General features: G+C 42.1%; 1 protein-coding gene across 2 annotated transcripts in view; it reads right to left on the reverse strand.

The window, feature by feature from the left end:
* AGXT2 (alanine--glyoxylate aminotransferase 2) overlaps positions 1 to 18,674 on the reverse strand; it is a 25,917-nt gene extending 7,243 nt beyond the window's left edge. Inside the window, exons 1-9 of one of the 2 annotated variants that reach the window (XM_073343719.1) lie at positions 18,570 to 18,674; positions 16,090 to 16,175; positions 14,207 to 14,391; positions 13,618 to 13,741; positions 11,836 to 11,930; positions 10,802 to 10,895; positions 8,407 to 8,500; positions 6,449 to 6,549; positions 2,956 to 3,048 (exon numbers count right to left, since the gene is read on the reverse strand). In XM_073343719.1, coding sequence (XP_073199820.1) covers positions 2,956 to 3,048; positions 6,449 to 6,549; positions 8,407 to 8,500; positions 10,802 to 10,895; positions 11,836 to 11,930; positions 13,618 to 13,741; positions 14,207 to 14,391; positions 16,090 to 16,175; positions 18,570 to 18,636 — 939 coding nt within the window. In that variant the 5' untranslated portion in view covers positions 18,637 to 18,674. Of the gene's footprint in view, positions 1 to 2,955; positions 3,049 to 6,448; positions 6,583 to 8,406; positions 8,501 to 10,801; positions 10,896 to 11,835; positions 11,931 to 13,617; positions 13,742 to 14,206; positions 14,392 to 16,089; positions 16,176 to 18,569 lie in introns of both variants that reach the window. The other variant, XM_073343718.1, reaches the window with a different exon arrangement.
* Between the last annotated feature and the right edge of the window lie 248 nt (positions 18,675 to 18,922).

Genomic DNA, 18,922 nt, shown 5'->3' on the forward strand with positions numbered 1-18,922 from the left:
TTTATTCTAGCAGGATCCTCATTCAACTCATCCTCACACATTTTCTTTCCTATGCTGAATAGTGACTGTAGTACAAGTCCACTATTGGTTTTGTGGACAGCTCATCTTTATAGAGACACTGTACACTTGATGCAAATGAAAAGTGGTATTGTATACATCCTACGACTATCTTCTGTTGTTACACAATTTAAATCTACTCTTATTACTCAACACGTAACCTGAGTTAATATAATGAACTTCATTAGAGAAACTACACTGTGATGAAACTGCTAAGCAGGAGACAATAATTCCCATCAGCCCTTCGCCACTGCATATCCCCTTCCTCCTGGCCTGGTAGGAGAAAGGATCCTCATCCAGGAAATGCTCAAGCAGCAGACTACGTTCCCCATTATACTTTCTTTTCCATTGGCCAGGCAGGAGAAAGGACCCTGATCAGGAAGTGACTGGGCATTTTCAGGAGGCAGAAACTGCTATGGTAAGTCAGATACAGGGAATAACCCCCAGGAATTGTATACAGAGCCCTGTGTGGAACAGACTGGGACTGCCACATGTTACAGCTAGTACTCCTGGGGGAATTCTGTGCCAAAAAATTATGCACACAATATTTTAAAATTCTGCATATGTTGTCAAAATAACACATTATAGTCACACCAGTTTCAATTATTTTTGGTCATTTATTTCAAAATACCTGTCAGCAAGTATGTCTAACAATACAGACAACAAAAAAGATTCAGGAATTTTTTTTTTGACAAACAGATTCCTTACTAGGCATATTAATACAGAACTCCAAGTAATAATTCATTTAAACTACAATAACGAATCGTATTTCCCACACCCTCAGAAGCAGTGCAAAGGCTGGGGGGAGCCAGGGGTAACAGAAGAGCTGAGGGAGATGAGTAAATTGCTGGGAAGGAACCTAGGTGTGAATTTGGGTTGTTGGGTATGGGTGGGAAAAGTATGGAACAGTTTTTTTCAGGGGGTGGGGATGGACTGTTAGGGAGCTTCCCCCATGCAGACCCTGGCTGGCCTCTTGCCTCTCCCATTCAGTCAGGCACAGCTGCCCTGTCCCCATCTGTCCCTGCACCCCCATGTGTCCCTCCACTCACACGCCCACTCCCCCATCCCCATGTGGCTCTGCACCCATCTCCCTGTGTTTCTGTGCCCCACTCAGCCACTCCTCTGTCCCTGCACCCCCTGTCTCTATGTGTCCCTGTGCTCCCACTCAGCCACTCCCCTGTCCCCATGTGTCTCTCTGCCCCTACTCAGCCACCTCCTTACCCCATAGCTCAGCTGTTCTTGCGCCACAGTGCCCTCTGGTGGACAGAAGGCAGAACTGCAACAACATTTTGACAAGATTTTTCTGTGCAAAAAAATTAAAATATGTGCATCTAATTAATTATGCACACGTGCAGTAGCACAGAATTCCCCCAGGAGTAAACTGGGTTTAGGTCTGTGTGGGACTGATTGGGAAGCGACAGGGCAGGGAGCCAGTGTCAAGTGGCCCTAATGAGAGACTCACCACTAAGCGATCCTGTCCTTGAAATCTGCAAATTCCTCTTTGCTTGAATACATACCAGACTGGAAAGGCCACCCCGGGTACTCAACCTGAAAAGCCCTAACTCAGTTGGGCTGCCTCAGGGACCCAAACAAGAACTGCTATTGCTCACTTTGAACTGTAATTGTTTAAGCCTCCATGCCTAGGATAGTTGCTAACTTCCCCATTCCTGCCACCCCTGATAAAATACTCTTTCACTTAGCCATGTGTCTGAGTAGTTACTGGGACCCACCAGAATTACCTCCTACAAGGCCTAGTTGCTGAAGCACCTAACAGAGCTTGCTTCTGAGTCATGGTATACCTGGCACATTCCTGGCACCTTAAGGGTTTGGTGTACTCCAGCACTGACCAGCTATAAAAATTACAATACTAAGAAAGTGTTTTTTATAATGAGAGAGCTAACACCTTTTCTCCTAGTAAACATGGCCAAAGGGACTGGGAAGCTGTCAGTTCCACTGAAGTCAATGAGAATTGCAGCTGTGTAGCATTTTTCAGAATCTCCAGTTTCAAGCTGTAATAATTCTACCACCCCTAACACCTCTAGCATCCATCAAAGTGTACCTTAGTCACTTAAACTGTTTCCCTAACTGAGCTAGTTAGTTAGTAAAAAGAAAAGGAGGACTAGTGGCACCTTAGAGACTAATCAATTAATTTGAGCATAAGCTTTCGTGAGCTACAGCATGAAGTGAGCTGTAGCTCAGGAAAGCTTATGCTCAAATAAATTGGTTAGTCTCTAAGGTGCCACTAGTCCTCCTTTTCTTTTTGCGAACACAGACTAACACGGCTGCTACTCTGAAACCTGTTAGTTAGTAGTAATTCAGATTGTCTTAACCGAGCAAATTAGATTTAAAATGTGTAACTGCAGAAGAGTTGCAGAAGGCTCCCCTCTAAAGTTACAGAGGTACTTGCCTTGTCTACAATACAATTTTACAATGTGATTAAAGATTAAAATTTTACAAATGTAAAAACTGTTTTCCTAATGCAGACAACGCCTCTCTGGGTCAGGCCTCAAATGAGTAATGGTAAGAGTTTAAGAACCAAACATGTCTGCTGATGTAAATAGGTCAATGGAGCTCTACCCATTTACACAACCAGTGAGTGGGACTCTAAGATTTTGCAACATAAACTGTCAACGGAGTACTATTTGTGTTAATTTAATGCACATGAAAGTGAAGGATTAACAACTTCTATTAGCTTTGTCTAGCAAAGGCTCTTGTGCTGGAATGCTGCACTTTGTTCCCCTCTTAGGCTGTGAAACAGGAAAGGATTAATTAAAATAAATTCAGAATTTAATACAAACTATTTCCTGGTCTCTATTTTGCCTTCATGTGATTGCTGGATTTTTCAGTAGCCTGGCAGAAATATCCCAATCCCTAAAAATTGTATTTCTGGATACTCACTTCATCTGCAATACAGATGCCTCCTCTTTCACGCACTAGCTGAAAAGCTTCCTTTAGAAATCTTTTAGGATACTGAACGGCTCCATTAACACCCTGTCAAAAATGAACAAATATACTGTCTTCAACACAAATGCTAAATCACAAACACAGGCAGTCCTCAGGTGATCAGACAGCGAGAAATCTAGGCAGAATTTTAAGTCACTAGATAACTTAATGATCAAAGTTCCTTTTGTGGTAGATCTGTTTAGTCACATTGCTAAACAGTCAGAAATGGAGGGAGTGGCTTTCTTTTGAACTTGAACTCCCACTTTTTATCAATATTACATGGGCTATAAGAATAAAACAATATGAAGAGTTAGGAGACAGTGAAAAGTAAAAGATAAAACATGACGTCAGCCTTCTCTCTCTAATACAATGTTTCCCAAATGGTGGGTCGCACCCACCTGTTGGCTGCAGGAAGGTTCTAGGTGGCCCAGTGTGAAGAGAAGGTTGGGGGGAGGGGAGATGAGCCCACCCCTTATTCACTACGCAGCAGCAGCTCCTGTCCTGTGGGGCTGGGCCCGGTTCCCCGCACTGCGTTTTGCGACCTAGCAGATGGGCCAAACCTGAGTGGTGCTGCGACCCCTGTCTGCCAGGTTGCAACACCCAGAGCAGGGAACTGGATCCAGTCCTGCAGGTCCTGACTCGTTTCCCTCCACCCCCGCAATCTGGACTCTGAGTGGGTCACAAAGAGAGGCAAAAAAAAGTTTCGGAACCACTTGTCCAATGAACCAACACCAAATATGCTTCAGAGAATTATACTCTGTATGGCGACAATATCTGGAAAGCTGTATCACTTGTAGGCATGTTATTACCAGAATGGGACAAACTGGCGAGAGTTCACAGACCAATGGCAAACATGAACTGAGAGCTGGAGCAAATGATTAGGAGAAGACTAAAAGAAATGATTTAATAATTTTATTAAGATGATGTTAAAATAAAAAAAATGGTACAGAGTTTAAGCATAGAAGTTTCTGGTTATCAGGGAATAACGCATATACACTTAGATTAAAATGCCAAAGGTGGGGGGATAACATAATAGTCTGGGAGTATATAAAGCTTGCAAAACCCCAATGGATGGAGAGAAATTAGCGGAATACCTAGGTGTAATGGGATGAAACTAAGCAAGCGAAAATTTAGTCCAAATATCAGGACAAAATTCCCTTCAGTGAAACTGTTATACTCTAAAGTATATTCCCAGTGGAACAGATTGTTATGTTGGATCATATTAAAGAAGTTCTGTATTAAAATCACAAATGAGTTTGATTCCCCATAATTTAAATTCCAGGGTATTACTAATTAAGAGGTCTCTTGTGTTTACTGTTTCTCTCCCTCTCTGTGTGAAACTTGCAAACTGCTAATTGTGTTAGTACATCCTAAGACAGAGTCTGTTCTCAAAGCAATACTTTGTAACAACAACTACTCACACAGAAAGAGACTCAAAGCGATACTTCGTAACAAAAGAAACAGCACCCAGAGACTCCCCACCCTTTTGTTGTATTTATCTTGCTTTGTTAACAATTATGATTAAAATAGAGATAGAGGATGTATGTGGATGGATGCTTGGTGTGGATAATAAATGAATGATCAGGGAGGTGCTAGCCTAAGAATCCAGTGTCCCTCGGCTGAAGAAGGCGTCAACTGGAAACAACCAGAGGACCCCCGGAGGGCAGACTGGAATCCACCTAACAGCCTCAAGGATGGGAGGACCGAAGAACAAGATAACATCTGGCAGCACGGAGCCATCAGGAATGTGCCATCTGTTGATTGATTCAGCAACAGCATGATGAAGCAATTCCCATAGACTGGCATAGGAATAAATTCCTATAAAAATGGACTCGAGAAAGTGAGAACTTTGGGGTCTGATTCTGCAAACCAACTTTCAGGAGCATCAGATGTGCATTTGACAAGGCCCTGCTCCCTCCTTGTGTCCAGGCCACCTGGCCAGTGGCTTGACACGAGCAACTCTAAGGCTGGTAACTATAATAACAACCTTGCAGAACCCGTGTGTGTGTATGAATGAATGTGTGAATAAATATGAAATTGAATGGAATGTTATAGTTATAACTAACTGCTTACTATGATTCTTTCTTTATTCACAATAAATGTGGCATTTTGCCTTATCCCCTTTCATAAGATCCTGCTGGTTTTTATTTTATTGGTATAACAAGATGGAAACTTCAGCACTAGGAAATTTAAAATTAGACTAGGTATAACACCAGAAAACGTACTGTAGGGCATAACCTTGGTTTTGGAGCAAGATGGACTTGATGGTCTAACAGGCCTTTCACTTCCCTAACTTAGGCTAATATCTTAAATAATGGACTATGAGGTTCATGTCATAGGGGAATGCCTAGAGCCTGTATGAATTAAATGAAACTTAACTACAGCTGCACTGCCAAAAGAGAAATCCCTCTGACCCAAAAATGCAATCATGAAGGAAGAGATGAGGAGAGTCAGAAGTTAAGTACAAGGGAGTCAGAAACTACAAAGGAAAGCAGAGGGGGAGCGAGGATTCTGTGGATTTGCTAGATAAACTAGGCATAGTGCGATTTGAAGCTAAGTAATTCCTAAAATTAATTCTCTATGTTATAATAACTAGGCTTTTAAGTATGATTTACTGTAGACTCAGTGGGTATCAGTCACTTACGGGGTGACTTTAATACTTTTAACAGACAACTTCTACAGAACCAGTATACTGCAGAAGGGAAATTGTAATTAGGAATGAAGTATTCGAAACTAAGTTATAACATGCACATTTGTATAATGTATTAGCATTTCAACATCCCGAGAATGCAAACAAGACCTTAAAGAATAATAGTTTACAATAGAGCTCTGTACACTTTTTAATCTATCAACTGATAGCAGATAGGCAACACTGGTTAAAATTACCTGTTTTGCTTGAGTCTGACATATTTTATTAAATACTTGTATATTAACCAGAAATAATTTGCTAAATATTTAAAATCAATTTATGAAAGAGACATTAAGGCTTGTAAGGCTAAAATTTGATTTACCAGTTTTGTTTTGTAGGAATAGTGTGCATCTCAAATTGTCCACTGGTCTGTTATTGAGTAGACAGGATATGGAAAATTTAAGAATCCTGTTCTCAGATATCAAGGGGAAAAAAAACAAAACCCAAAAACAACACCAAGAATGAAATCCTGGCTCCACTGAAGTCAGAGGCAAAGCTCCCATTTGACTTCAATGGGGCCAGGACTTCTCCAGGATGTCTTGTTGGCAAGTCACCCTCCTGGAAAAAAGTTAAGATTTAAGTAATGTTGCAGCCCTTCCTTTTGAATGATCAAAGTGATTCAGAGAAGATTAAAATTGCTATTGTTAGAGGGAAGTTCCATTTAGGGCTTGTCAATCTTGTAAAAGACCCGTTCAGGTTTTAGCACTTTGTGGTTTACTGTACTATTACAATCAGAATGAGGTATGGCAAGTCACCTACTTGAATTGGCTCAGCGATAAACCCAGCTATTGCCTTTGTAACACAAGTACTCAGAGTGTCTTTGAACTGTTCAACGTACTGGTCGTTTGCTTCGCAACAGCCTGTGCGGAGGAAATACTGATAAGAATAATGTACTGAAAATAATACAAAGTTAGGTTAATAATATGAAACTGCAGTGTTTTAACATATGTAAATAAGAACATCTCTTTAGTGTTTTAACGTATGTAATAAGAACTGTAATGTTCCCAGATTAGAGTTACCAAAGGAAATTAATCATTTTGTTTCCCCACATATTTTCTGTGTCAGCAAGTCAGTCTTTTTTCTTACTTTTCCTAGTTCACAGAAGTTAGAAAAGAGCCACAGTCTGACTGCATGGCATCTTTCTCCCCTTCTACAAAAAACCCCCAAACCACTAAGCTTTTTTAAACCATTTATTCTCTAAAAAGTTCCAAAGAATCACAGAGTGCAAACAGAAAGTTGCAGCATATGAGGGTTCCCCCATCCTTCAGACCAGTGCTATATATGCAAGGCAGGCAGTTATTAGAAGAACTGAACATCAGCCCAAGGAATGAATGAGCAGTTTGCCTGGATAAGAAAACCTAACTGGTTTCAAGACTCAGCTTGAGAAGATTATGGAGGGGATGGTATGATAAGATTGTCTACCATGGCACATGGCCCACCTGTGAATGCTAGACACAGGACACTAGATGGGGAGGACTCTAAGTTACTACAGAGTATTCTTTCCCAGCTCTCTGGCCGGTGCATCTCACCCACATGCTCAGGAGCTAACAGATCACCATATTTGGGGTCAGGAAGGAATTTCTCCCCAGGCCAGATTGGCAGAGACACTGGGGAGGGGGAGGAGGAGTTCACCTTCCTCTGCAGCACGGGGCACGGATCACTTGCTTATTTGAATTAGTGTAAATGGTGGAATCTCTGTAACTTGAAGTCCTGAAATCATGATTTAAAGACTTCAGTAGCTCAGCCAGAGGTTATCAGTCTATTACTGGAGCAGGTGGGTGAAGTTCTGTAGCCTGAAATGTGCAGGAGGACAGACTAGATAATCACAATGGCCCCTTCTGGCCTTAAAGTTTATGAGATGATAAATATAAGACTAAGTACATCTTGGTTCAGCATGATTTCTAATGAAAAGGCAGGTGGAATATTATGGAAAATATATGACTGTATGTGACTGGGCATCACTATGTACTGTAACAGAACATAAACCAGATGTCTTCAAGTAATTGCAAGCTAGTGTGACTCCTCCCTTTATTGACCATCAGTGACAAAGAAAGATGGCAAGAGACTGCTTTGTTGTGGGAAAAGTGAGTAAACAATGTTTATTGCACCTAGGAGAAAAACAATATATTTTCTAATCATCACTTGTAAAAGATCAGTGGAGCTTTCACATGGACTGAACACACTCTGCAGCATCCATAATGCCTTGTTCCATGCAAGACTTTTGCCACCCAAAGTTTCAGAGTTTTTGATTTATAGTTTACATTGATCATATGTCCCTTCAAGATAAGAGATGGACATCTACCAAAACTTTACCCAGGAGAGTAGAAAACACATTTGTTAGTAACCCTAATCTCCTGGCAATGCTAAATATTTCAGAGCAGCAGGCTACTGATTATGATAACTGAACTTGACTTAGTCATTAGGGGCTCAATTCAGGATTTTCAAAGGATTCTACAGGAGTTAGATGCCCAACTCCCACATATTTCTGAAAGGGAGTTGAGGGTCCAATTCCTTTAAGCCCCTTTGAAAAAAAACACAGCCAAGAGGCCCTATTGATGAAGACTTGCTTGCCAAAATTACAATCATCAAACTTCTCAGTAAACAGTAATATTCTTAGCAGTGTATACATATTTGTCTATGTTGTTAAACATCCAGTTGCCTTCTCCAGTCCCTTTTCTTATGCACCTACCAATGGACATTTTTTGCCACCAACTAACCTTGAGAACAGCTGCATTTCCGAATAGTTTGCACCAGAGAATCTCGGCAATAGCTTCCTCCCCATGGACCACGAAAAACATCTGGTAACATTGTCTGCAAAGCACAACAAACAGCTGTAATTTTGACAGTGTGAGGAATGTAAGTACTGATCAACAGAACATTTTTTATATACACTGATCATTCTGAAGGTCATTAAACACTTATTCCAATACTGTTGTTTTGTTTAAATAGAGCTTGTGATAAAGAGAACTCAAAAATCTGATTGCATCTGAGACCTGATTCAGCTGATCCGTCCAAAAACGACTTGTGAAAAAATAAATAAGAACCATTTATCCCCCTCACAGATTTGAGGCCTCATGCAGAAAGTGAGGTAGAAGGCCAGAAATTAAAGTTTCTGAAGTTAAAAACATTCTGTCCTCAAGTGACTATTTTTGGGGGTATTCACTCACAGCTGACCTGTTTATTTTTTAGTTATGTTAGTTAATTATTGTTACCCAAGATTTACTACAGTTTTGTCCAAAATGGCCAGTTTAATTCCAAGATTCTGTAGAAAAAGGGCAGTGAAGTCAGAGAATTAGGGGGCTGGAAGGGACCCGAAGAGGTCATCTAGTCTAGCCCCATGTGCTGAGGCATGACCAAGTATAACACAACCATCCCTGACAGGTTTTTGTCTAACCTGTTCTTAAAAATCACCAGGGATGGGGATTCCACAATCTTGCTTGGAAGCCTATTCCAGAGCTTAACTATCCTTATGGTCTGAAGCTTTTCCTAATATCTAACCTGAATCTCCCTGGTGCAGATTAAATGTATTACTTCTTGTCCTACCTTCAGTGGACATGCAGAACAATTGATCCCAGTCTTCTTTATAAACAGCTCTTAACATATTTGAAAACTTACCAAATATGCCCCTTCAGTAATCTTTGCTTAAGACTAAACATGACCAGGTTTTTTAACCCTTCCTCATAGATTAGGTTTTCTAAATCTTTTATGATTTTTATTGCTCTCCTCTGGACTCTCCCCAATTTGTCCACATCTTTCTTAAGGTGTGGCACCCAAAACTGGACACAAGACTCCAGCTGAGGCCTCATCGGTGCTGAGCAGAGCAGAGTGCGAAAATTACCTCCAGTGTCTTACACGACACACCGGTTAATACACCTCAGAAAGACATTAGCCTTCAATTTGTGATCCACTATAACCCCCAGATCCTTCTCAGCAGTACTAATGCCTAGCCACATATATTCCCCATTTTCCTATTTGTGCATTTGATTTTTCCTTCCCAGCTGCAGTACCGTGCACTTGTTTTTACTGAATTTCATCTTGTTGATTTTAGATAATTTCTCCAATTTATCACCGTCATTTTTAATTGTAATACTCTCCTCCAAAGTACTTGCAACCCCTCGCAGCCTAGTGTCATCCATGAAGTTTATAAGCGTATTCACTCCATTCTCCAAGTCATTAATGAAAATATTTACTAGTACCAGACTCAGGATAGACCCCTGCAGGACATCATTTAATATGTCCTAGACATCTGACCATGAACCACTGATAACTACTCTGAGTACTGTTTTTCATCCAGTTATTCACCTTGGAAGAACGCAGTGAAGTCTAGTGGAATGATGATAGCAGGCTGGAAGCCAGGAATTTATACATTATAATCCTGACTCTGACAATGACTATGTGACAATGGGCAAGTCACGTAATAAATTCTATGGGCCAGATTCTTATCCGCACTCAGAGAAGGCTGGGTGCATCGAAGAGCCAGGGGGAAGCAGCACATCAGAAAGGAGCCCTTTGGGGGGCAGTTCTGTGGCTGGTCTGGTTCCTGGCATAGATTACATTAGCCAACACCAGCTGCCACAGCCTCCAGAAACCATTCCTGCAGCCATGGGTCACCACGCTGTAAAGATACTATGCACACCCCTTTCCCCAGACACACCCCCTATGGTGGGGACTCTGAGGGGGTGTTGCAGGAGCCACTATGTATTTCCAAAATATTTTCAGTCCAAAAGGGAATCCCCTATGGGCCAGCTTTAAGCAGCTTTGCAACAGCAAACCGGACAAACCTGCCCTAACAGACCTGAGAATAGGACCCAGCGGCTGATACACCATCGCTCTGCATCTTGTGCAGCATTTATACTAGTACAAAGCGAGAGCCAAGTGGGTATAAAGCACTATCATTCCCATTGCTAGCATTCTTCATTTGCTCTGTGTGGATGCAAATAACTACACAAGGTGCAGTGAAATGGAGAATTAGGCTGCATATATACTACTTATCAATCTCAGAGGGCTACGGGGAGGCTTGACGATGTAAAGCATTACATAAATACTGTAATATTCAAACAAATAGAAGGCTTGTTATCCAGCAGATATGACAAAAAGCAACAAAAACCTCACTGTTTGGCAGCCAAACCCATTGGCGACACCATGCTTATAAGATCCAATGGACGTCAAACCCAGTGCGTATGGACTGCCTCCGTGGTATCCTCCTCTGTGTGAACAGAACAAAGCACACAAACAACATACATTTTCTTCTGATTACACTAGCTGCAAAAGTTTTTAGGAAGAAACAATATCAGTACAGTATTCACAGAAGGCTGGTTTCTGATGTGTGTGTGTGTAAGACAGCAAATCATTGGAAAACATGGGTGCATCCAATAAGGGATGCCTCTTGACCTACACTCTGCTCTGAGTACTTAACAGCTGTGAGTTTTCATTGCAATTTAAAGCACACTTAAAAAATAATACGTGAATTTAGTGCTCATGAAGGTGAAGGGCTAAGAACACTGGTTGGAGCCAACGGCAATTCAGGTAGGTGCTGTGCAAGATTCCTCATGCAGGTCTGCCAGAACATCTGAATCCTACATTACAAACACCCCTGCTGTTTTAATTTTGGACTCCTCTTCTCTCCCAAGTTGTTACTGCCACTCATGAGAAACTGGGTGGTGGTTTGGGGTTAGTTTAATTAGCAATTCAGAATTCATTCATGGGAATTAACATATCAGGTGGATTTCAGAACCCTGTGCTCAGCAGGATGGCTGCAAGACTACCAGTTTGTTAAGGTCTGCCTTTCTAACTATTTTTAAAGGTGTCTATTACCAACATATCTGAGCAGAATGGACATGGTTTATAATACTAAAAATATAAATAAATATTACACACACTTTACTTAAGGATTATAAACAGAAGTTATAGGTCCTAGGTGAATGCATGGTTTGTAAATGGAGTATTTCTAACACAAGCAGACTTGCTGAATCTTAGCTCCCAATGACTACTGCTGTTTTACTCTATTTTGGCAGACAAATGAATTATTTAGGATGTGTCTGTGGCAGAATCTGGTTAACAAGGGCTCATCATCTTTTTCACGCATTATATAGATATACAGATTGATTATGAAAAGGGAGTTTCATAAAACACCCTAATATAATTACCTGAAACAGATGAGGTCAAAGTTACGAGTGTAAAGCCTTGCCATGAACATAGCCAAGTCATTGGCTTCTGACCCACTGTTAGTCAGGTAAACCACCTAAGGAAGAATAAATAGCACATCAATTGTAATTTTATTATACCGAACATTTACTTTGTTTCACAATGGCAAATCTAACTAAATGTAGCTGTTTAAAGAACCACTTTTCCCGCAATTTGCCTTCAAAGAGTTTGAAATATTGAGTGCATCTGTTTATTTAGTACAAGACAGATTTATTTTCATATAAAATATCACTCAGCACTTGGAATGATATCCTGTCACTGACAAGAGGAACTCCAAACTGCAATAAACTTAGTGATGCTCATTTGCTGTGTACAAGGGCCAAAGGTAGGATGTCCCTTTAGAGGTTATGTCTACACTGGAGATGAAAGGTGTAATTTCCAGCTTGAGGAGACATACCTGCACTAGCTCTGATCGAGCAAACATGCTAAAATAAGAAGTGCAGGCACAGTGTCACGAGAGGCTAGCCATCCAGAGTACAATCCCACCCGAGACCCTGGGCAGGTATTCAGGTAGCTTGTGCATACTGTGCTTTCGTGACTTCCGTGACATCTTCCACTCACTGCAGCTGGCACCCAGCGGGGCCCCGGCAGGGTTCCAGCAGCAGCAGTGACAGGCAACAGCATCCTCAGGGGGGCCCCCTGCAAGGTTCCAGCCACAGGCAACAGACTTCTGAGGGAGCCTTCCTCAGGCTTCCAGCGACGGACCATGGGGGTGGGGGAGGAAGAACACCTCACGCGAGCAGCTGAGAATGTTCCATTTTCTCTCTGGGAAATATGGTCACCCTGCAGCTCCCAGTCACCATGGTGGTGGGGGAAAGCATGGCTTGCAGCAGCAAAAGTCACAGACAGGTTGTGACTTCCATGAATTTTTGTTTACTGCCCGTGACCTGTCCATGACTTTTACTAAAAATAACCATGACAAAATCTTAGCCTTACTAAGGAGGCCATGTCTACACTACTGGCTAAATCGGCACCGCTGCAATTAATGCAGCAGTGTTGATTTAGCTGATCTGGTGAAGACACGCTAAGTCGGTGGCAGAGTGCTCTCCCGTTGACGTCTCTACTCCACTTCCCAGAGAGGTGAAAGCTATGTCGAAGGGAGTGCATCTCCTGTCAACATAGCACAGTGTAGACCCACTGTAAATCGACCTAAGTTATGTTGACTTCAGTTACATAATTTACATAACTGAACTAGCATAATTTAGATTAATTTACAGCATTAGTGTAGACCAGCCCTGAGTAGTGTCAGGGACTACTGCTACTGAGTCCCCCAGCTAACTTGTGTTTTACAGTCAGTTTGTATGTACTACGTAAACAAACTGGAATAAAAAGTTTCCTTTCCCAAAGTCTCCTATCCAAGTAAAACTTAGGTGCTAATTATAACAATAGCACGCAAAACATTTTTCAACTTATGAGTGATTTTTAAATTGACAGTGCCTCTTTAAGAGGAACTTTGAAGAGAAAGTGGGGATCCAAGCAGTAGGGCAACTGTTTACGGTTTTATTCATGTGTGGCTCTGAGTTCACTGTAAAGATCAGCATTATCCTGAGAATTGTCATTTTTTTCTCTTTACCTGAAGCTTTGTACTCCCTTTGGGGATTTTAAATAAGGATATGAGTTTGATATTACAATATTTTGTCTCCAAATAACGTAGCACTCTCCATTATCAAGTGAAATAAAATTATTTTAATTAACAGGCATCTACCCTGTTGGGATTTAGGTACCTTAAGTGGATCAGGGAGAAGTGCTGTTAGTTTCTCCACGTATTCCTGGATTGATGGATGCATGTAGATGTTGGTTGTATGCCACAGATGACCAAGCTGTTTTTGGGCAGCTGCAGTTACCTTCCTGTGTGCAGTAAGAAAGACTGATTAATTTAATCCAACATACATACAATTTTTTTCTGACTCTGCTATTAATTCTTAAAATTCTGTCATTTTCCTGACTGTCAGATGAACGAATGAATAAATAAAGAAAGGAATGAGCTAATTTGCCAAAAGATCACTGCAACTGGTTAGAACATAAGAATTTGATCCCAGATACACCAAAACACAGCGTGCCATATTCTGCCTGTGGATACATGGGGCCGCAAACGAAAAAGACAAAAGTATATTTCTATATTAGTCAGTGTAACTCATACAATAACAAAAAAGAAAAGGAGTACTTGTGGCACCTTAGAGACTAACCAATTTATTTGAGCATAAGCTTTCGTGAGCTACAGCTCACTTCATCGGATGCGTACTCCTTTTCTTTTTGCGAATACAGACTAACACAGCTGTTACTCTGAAACCTGTGATACAATAACATACTTACGGGTGACAGTGACCAACACTGACAGTAACAATTCCAGCAAAGAGATCAAGGTACCTTCGTCCCTCATAATCAAATAGCCACTGCATATGTCCCTGATGCAGCAGCAGTGGTTTCTTGTAGTACGTTACCAGTGATGGAGACAGATTCTGTTTGCGGATCTTCAGCATACGCTCATAGGGATAGGACTGTAGGAGGAAAGAAATAATTTCCGCCCCCATTTCTAAAAGTTTTAATGGATCATAAAGCTATCTACAGATTCATCACATCAACACAATATAAATTGTTCACATTGGAATCCAAATGAACTAAATACAATTTTAAAATAGATACTAACCCACAATTAGGCTATATAAACCTCTGAAATACCATAATTTAAACAAGAATGCTATATTGCACTGATCTCTTACTTAAAGGTTATGAAATCCACAACCTATCACAAATTAAGCAGATTTAACATGGGCATGTAGCTTCCCCATGTGACCCCCAAACTCCATCTTGTTACCTGTAATTTTCCACTAACGAGAACAATAGGTTTCCTTCCACACGGCAGAAATTATAAATGGCCCTGGAAACATCTCCATGTTGCCTCTTACCTGCTCTAACCTCTGGACTATGAACTTTTACTAATGGGAGCATTCTAACCAAGGGACTGACTACCTTCCAAATCATTTGGAAGCAACCAAAGACTTGACTTAAGCCAGCAATGTAATCCATCACTGTGATAAGCCTGCTCCAAGAACTTTGCAATTAATTTATGTATTTGATTCCTTTAACCAATTTTAACTCTCACCTTACTTTCTTTTTATAAATAAGCCTTTAGATGCTAAAGGATTGGCAACAGTGTGATTATTGAGTAAGATCTGAGTTATATATTGACCTGGTATGTGGCTGGTCCTTTGGGATCAGAAGAACTCTTTGCTTGATGAAATTTGTTTTAAATAACCACTCATCATTAAGTCTAGTATCTGGGTGTTGAAACCAGGACTGGACTACCTAAGGAGACTGCTTTTCTGACTTCTTGTTAGCCAATGTGGTGAAACAGAAGTTTACTTTTGTTGTTGGTCTGGTATATCTTATGGAAGAATAACCACCAGCTTTGGGTGTGTCTGCCCTATTTCTCAGCAGCATGGCCTGAATTTGGTATTCTCAGTTGTGACCCAACCCACGGTAACAACAGGATACAGAGCTATCTTGGCAACTGATCCACAACCATAGAACTGAATCACAGAAGATTTCTCAACCAGCATAAATCTTGACACCATCAGATGAAAATGTAAACACACTTCTGTAACCGTAAATTGTCACAGTAACAGAACACCTACTCAACAATGTTTAATTCATGATATCGAAGTCATACATTTATCATTCATGTGATTGTTGCTTGAAAATACACCTTTTTAACTGATCAGATGCTTATTAGCTCCTTGCTGGACACAGGCCATGGGGCATTAAGACACCAAATAAGTTTAGTTCCTTAAAAATCAAACATTTGCCCTCCCCTCTCTACCCCTACTGCACTCCCCCTAAAACTAACTTGGCACACATTTTGGTTGAAGAGATTAAACATCTTACAGAACTCCTCAAATTAGGAATTAAAAATCAGTGAGAAGGAAACAAATAATAGAAAAATGTTTCACTGCCACCTTTCTTTGGGTTAAGATTGTTCTTCTACTGTACTCTAATCAGCACCACAGAGGCCCTGTTTAACTCTGACCTCCAAAGGATCTCAGAGAAGGATAAAAGCCATGATCTAAACTTCTGATGCCACTGAAGAATACTCGTAATAAGTTGGTGAACAGAACAATTACAACATACAGCAGAATGGTGATCTTAGCAACGAGATCTAGTTTAGACCCAAGTACAGTGCACTGTGCATGACTTACCTCATATTTTCCAGGTGAAAAGTCACAAGGAGGCATTTTTGCTTGCATGGAGAAAGAGCTTTTTAATTCCTGATGTCTAAGTGTATCTAATAAAATACAGTGGATTAGGAGGATTACCAAAACATCTCAAAGCGCATATCTGAAAGAAACTTTCTTTAAAAATTTGTTTTTACAACAATATAAGTGAGGACCAAGGTAGATATATTTCCTCCGAGAGATTTCACTCAAGGAGAAAATGCATTAAACATTTGTGTTTTTTGTAAAGCTGCAACATAGATTTACTAAACTTATATTTTTCCCCTTAGTATTTATCTATTTATCTTCTAAAACACATAACTCCTCCAGACTGTCATTGGCAACTTTGATTTTCTTTGTCATTAACCATCAAAATAACTTTCTGCTACAGACTGCCATTAGAGTTTTTGATTTTTTTAATCAAAAATCTGAAAACATTAAGCCATTACATCTTTTATTTGATTAACTGGAAAAATAAGTAGACTAACTTCAGATAATTTTACTTTTTAAAAATGTTCTCCTTGCATTCCTAACATTATTAATTGAGGTGGGTTTTAGTTTTGTTTTTTAATGAGCTACATTTTTACACATCAAAACAAAAAATCTAACTTTCATAGAAATTAACTTTCTGGAAATAAATAAGAAAATTATACTTGTGGCTACTTTCCTTAAGACCAAAATAGCATCCGCTAGTGAAGGACTGACAATATGGATAAATAAGATTGACTGACTGACTGACCATAAAGATCTTCCTTATTTTAAGTGTCAGAGTCAGCCAATGGGTTAATCTAGTTATAAAGCAGAGGTCCCCAAAATGTGGGGAGTGCCTCCCCCAGCAAAACGTTCATGGGGGCTCGGCAGGGCCCAGGCCAGTCCCCAAAGGGGGCAGGGAGGGAGCACCACCCAGCCCCGCTCTGCCCCCCAGCTCCATTCCAGCACCAGCCTAGGCCCCTGGCTCCCAGCAGTAGCTCCCACCCACTCTGCCCCCAGCGTTGGCCCAGCTCCTGATCGAGGCTCCTGGGGGAAGAGGTGGGGGCAGACAGATTCCATTGCTGATAAGGGGGGGTGTGCAACAGAAAAAGTTTGAGGACCACTGTTATACAGTGATTATATGCAATGATTTTTCATATGATGTCCTTGTATTCCAGGAACGTCTTTTGGGACACCTAAGCTGTATGAGTTTTTTCATTTAATCAATCAAAAAAATTTAATAACTACAAACTGTTTGTTCAAAACTAATACCAAGTAGAATTTGCTTGTCAGGAACCAATGACCTAGTGGAAGAACTGTGTAGTGTTATCACCAGTGTTTGGAGTCAATAGAAAAGTCCTATGAATCACTAGCAAGGTTGTTCTTTGGCCCAAAATGATGGTTAATAACACTTGCACTTTATTTCATAATAAACATTATCCGAACACGAAGTATCTGGAAAAAATCCTGCATTCTGAGAAATATGCACATGTTGCACTTGAGTCAGAAGCCAGCGCGGGCAATCACCGGTACACATTTTTAAAAAGTGTACTTTTGTAGGACTATTTTCCAATCTTAAAAAAAATGTCACCACAGAAGCCTTTTTTCTATTTTGAACTCTGAGGATGTTACATGGTCATCATGCAGTGGGGTTAATTGGTCCTAGGCAGCGTTTCTAGGGCAGGGTTCTCAGACTTTGTACTGTGACCCCTTTCACACAGCAAGCCTCTAACTGCAACCCCCATACATTAAAAAGACTTTTTAATATATTTAACACCATTATAAATGCTGGAGGTAAAGCGGGCTTGGGGTGGAGGCTGACAGCTCACCAAGCCCCCTAATAACCTCGCGACCCCCAGTTTGAGAACCCCTGATCTAGGGGAATGAGCTGCTACTGTTAGTTAGCTCCTAGGAGGAAAAGGAATTGAAAAAGTAACAGTTTCATTTATGATAAAGAGGCTGGAACTTGTAACGCAAAACTTCTACCTTGAGTTAGTCTGCGGTCATGACAAAAGCCCCCTCTCCCCCACATACCCCCCGCCGCCCCGGGCTGGGGGTAGCAATTACAAGTCCACGTGGATGTAGACAATAAAACACATTTCAGGCCAGCGGATTCCTTAGCCACCCCGGAAAAGGGCCAGAGCCCCTCGGGACTGACTGCGGACTCGCACTGATTGGGTTCACACCAGGATAGCTCCTGAGTCCGCAGACGGGAACCTCGCCCGCAGACCCAGCCCAGCTTGGCTGCCCCCGTGTAAATGTGGAGCCCGAGCACCGGAGAGCGGACTGGGGCCCAGGGCTGTTGAACCGGCTTCACGCCGCGGGCTCTCCCCCGGCTCCGCGCTCTCGGGGCTGTGGCTGCGGGAGGCGGCCCCGGACGGGGCTTGTGACGGGCAGCGCCAGCCCCAGCGCCCCGCTGGCTCCGGCGGCGGCGGCAGCAGCAGCCCGGCTCCGGGCCAGGGTTAGTTGCTCCCAGCGCCCTCCCGCCCCCTTACCGCTCCCGGGGTGTCGCCTCCTGCCCCCCGCCCAGAGCGGACCGAGCCGCCCGAGCGCCCTAGCCATGCTCGGCGTAGTGGGGACCCAAAGCCCCCCGCGGAGCCGGACTTTGCCGTGGGAGGGGAGGGGATGGGCCGGGCCGGGGCCCGGGCCGAGCCCACCAATGCGGGGAGCGGAGGCGCCTGCTCAATTCCCGCCCCGCCTCTGCTCCCTCCGCCCCTGCCCGACCCCCGGCCTCCTTCTCTGCCCGCCTCCTGCTCTTTGATCCCCAATGGCCCCATTTCCTCGCTCCTCCACCCGCGTCTACCTCGGGCCCCTCTGTCCCCACCACCTCCAGCCCCTGTCCTCCACC

This window comes from Lepidochelys kempii, chromosome 5 (genome assembly GCF_965140265.1).
Source record: "Lepidochelys kempii isolate rLepKem1 chromosome 5, rLepKem1.hap2, whole genome shotgun sequence".
Lineage (NCBI taxonomy): Eukaryota > Metazoa > Chordata > Testudines > Cheloniidae > Lepidochelys > Lepidochelys kempii.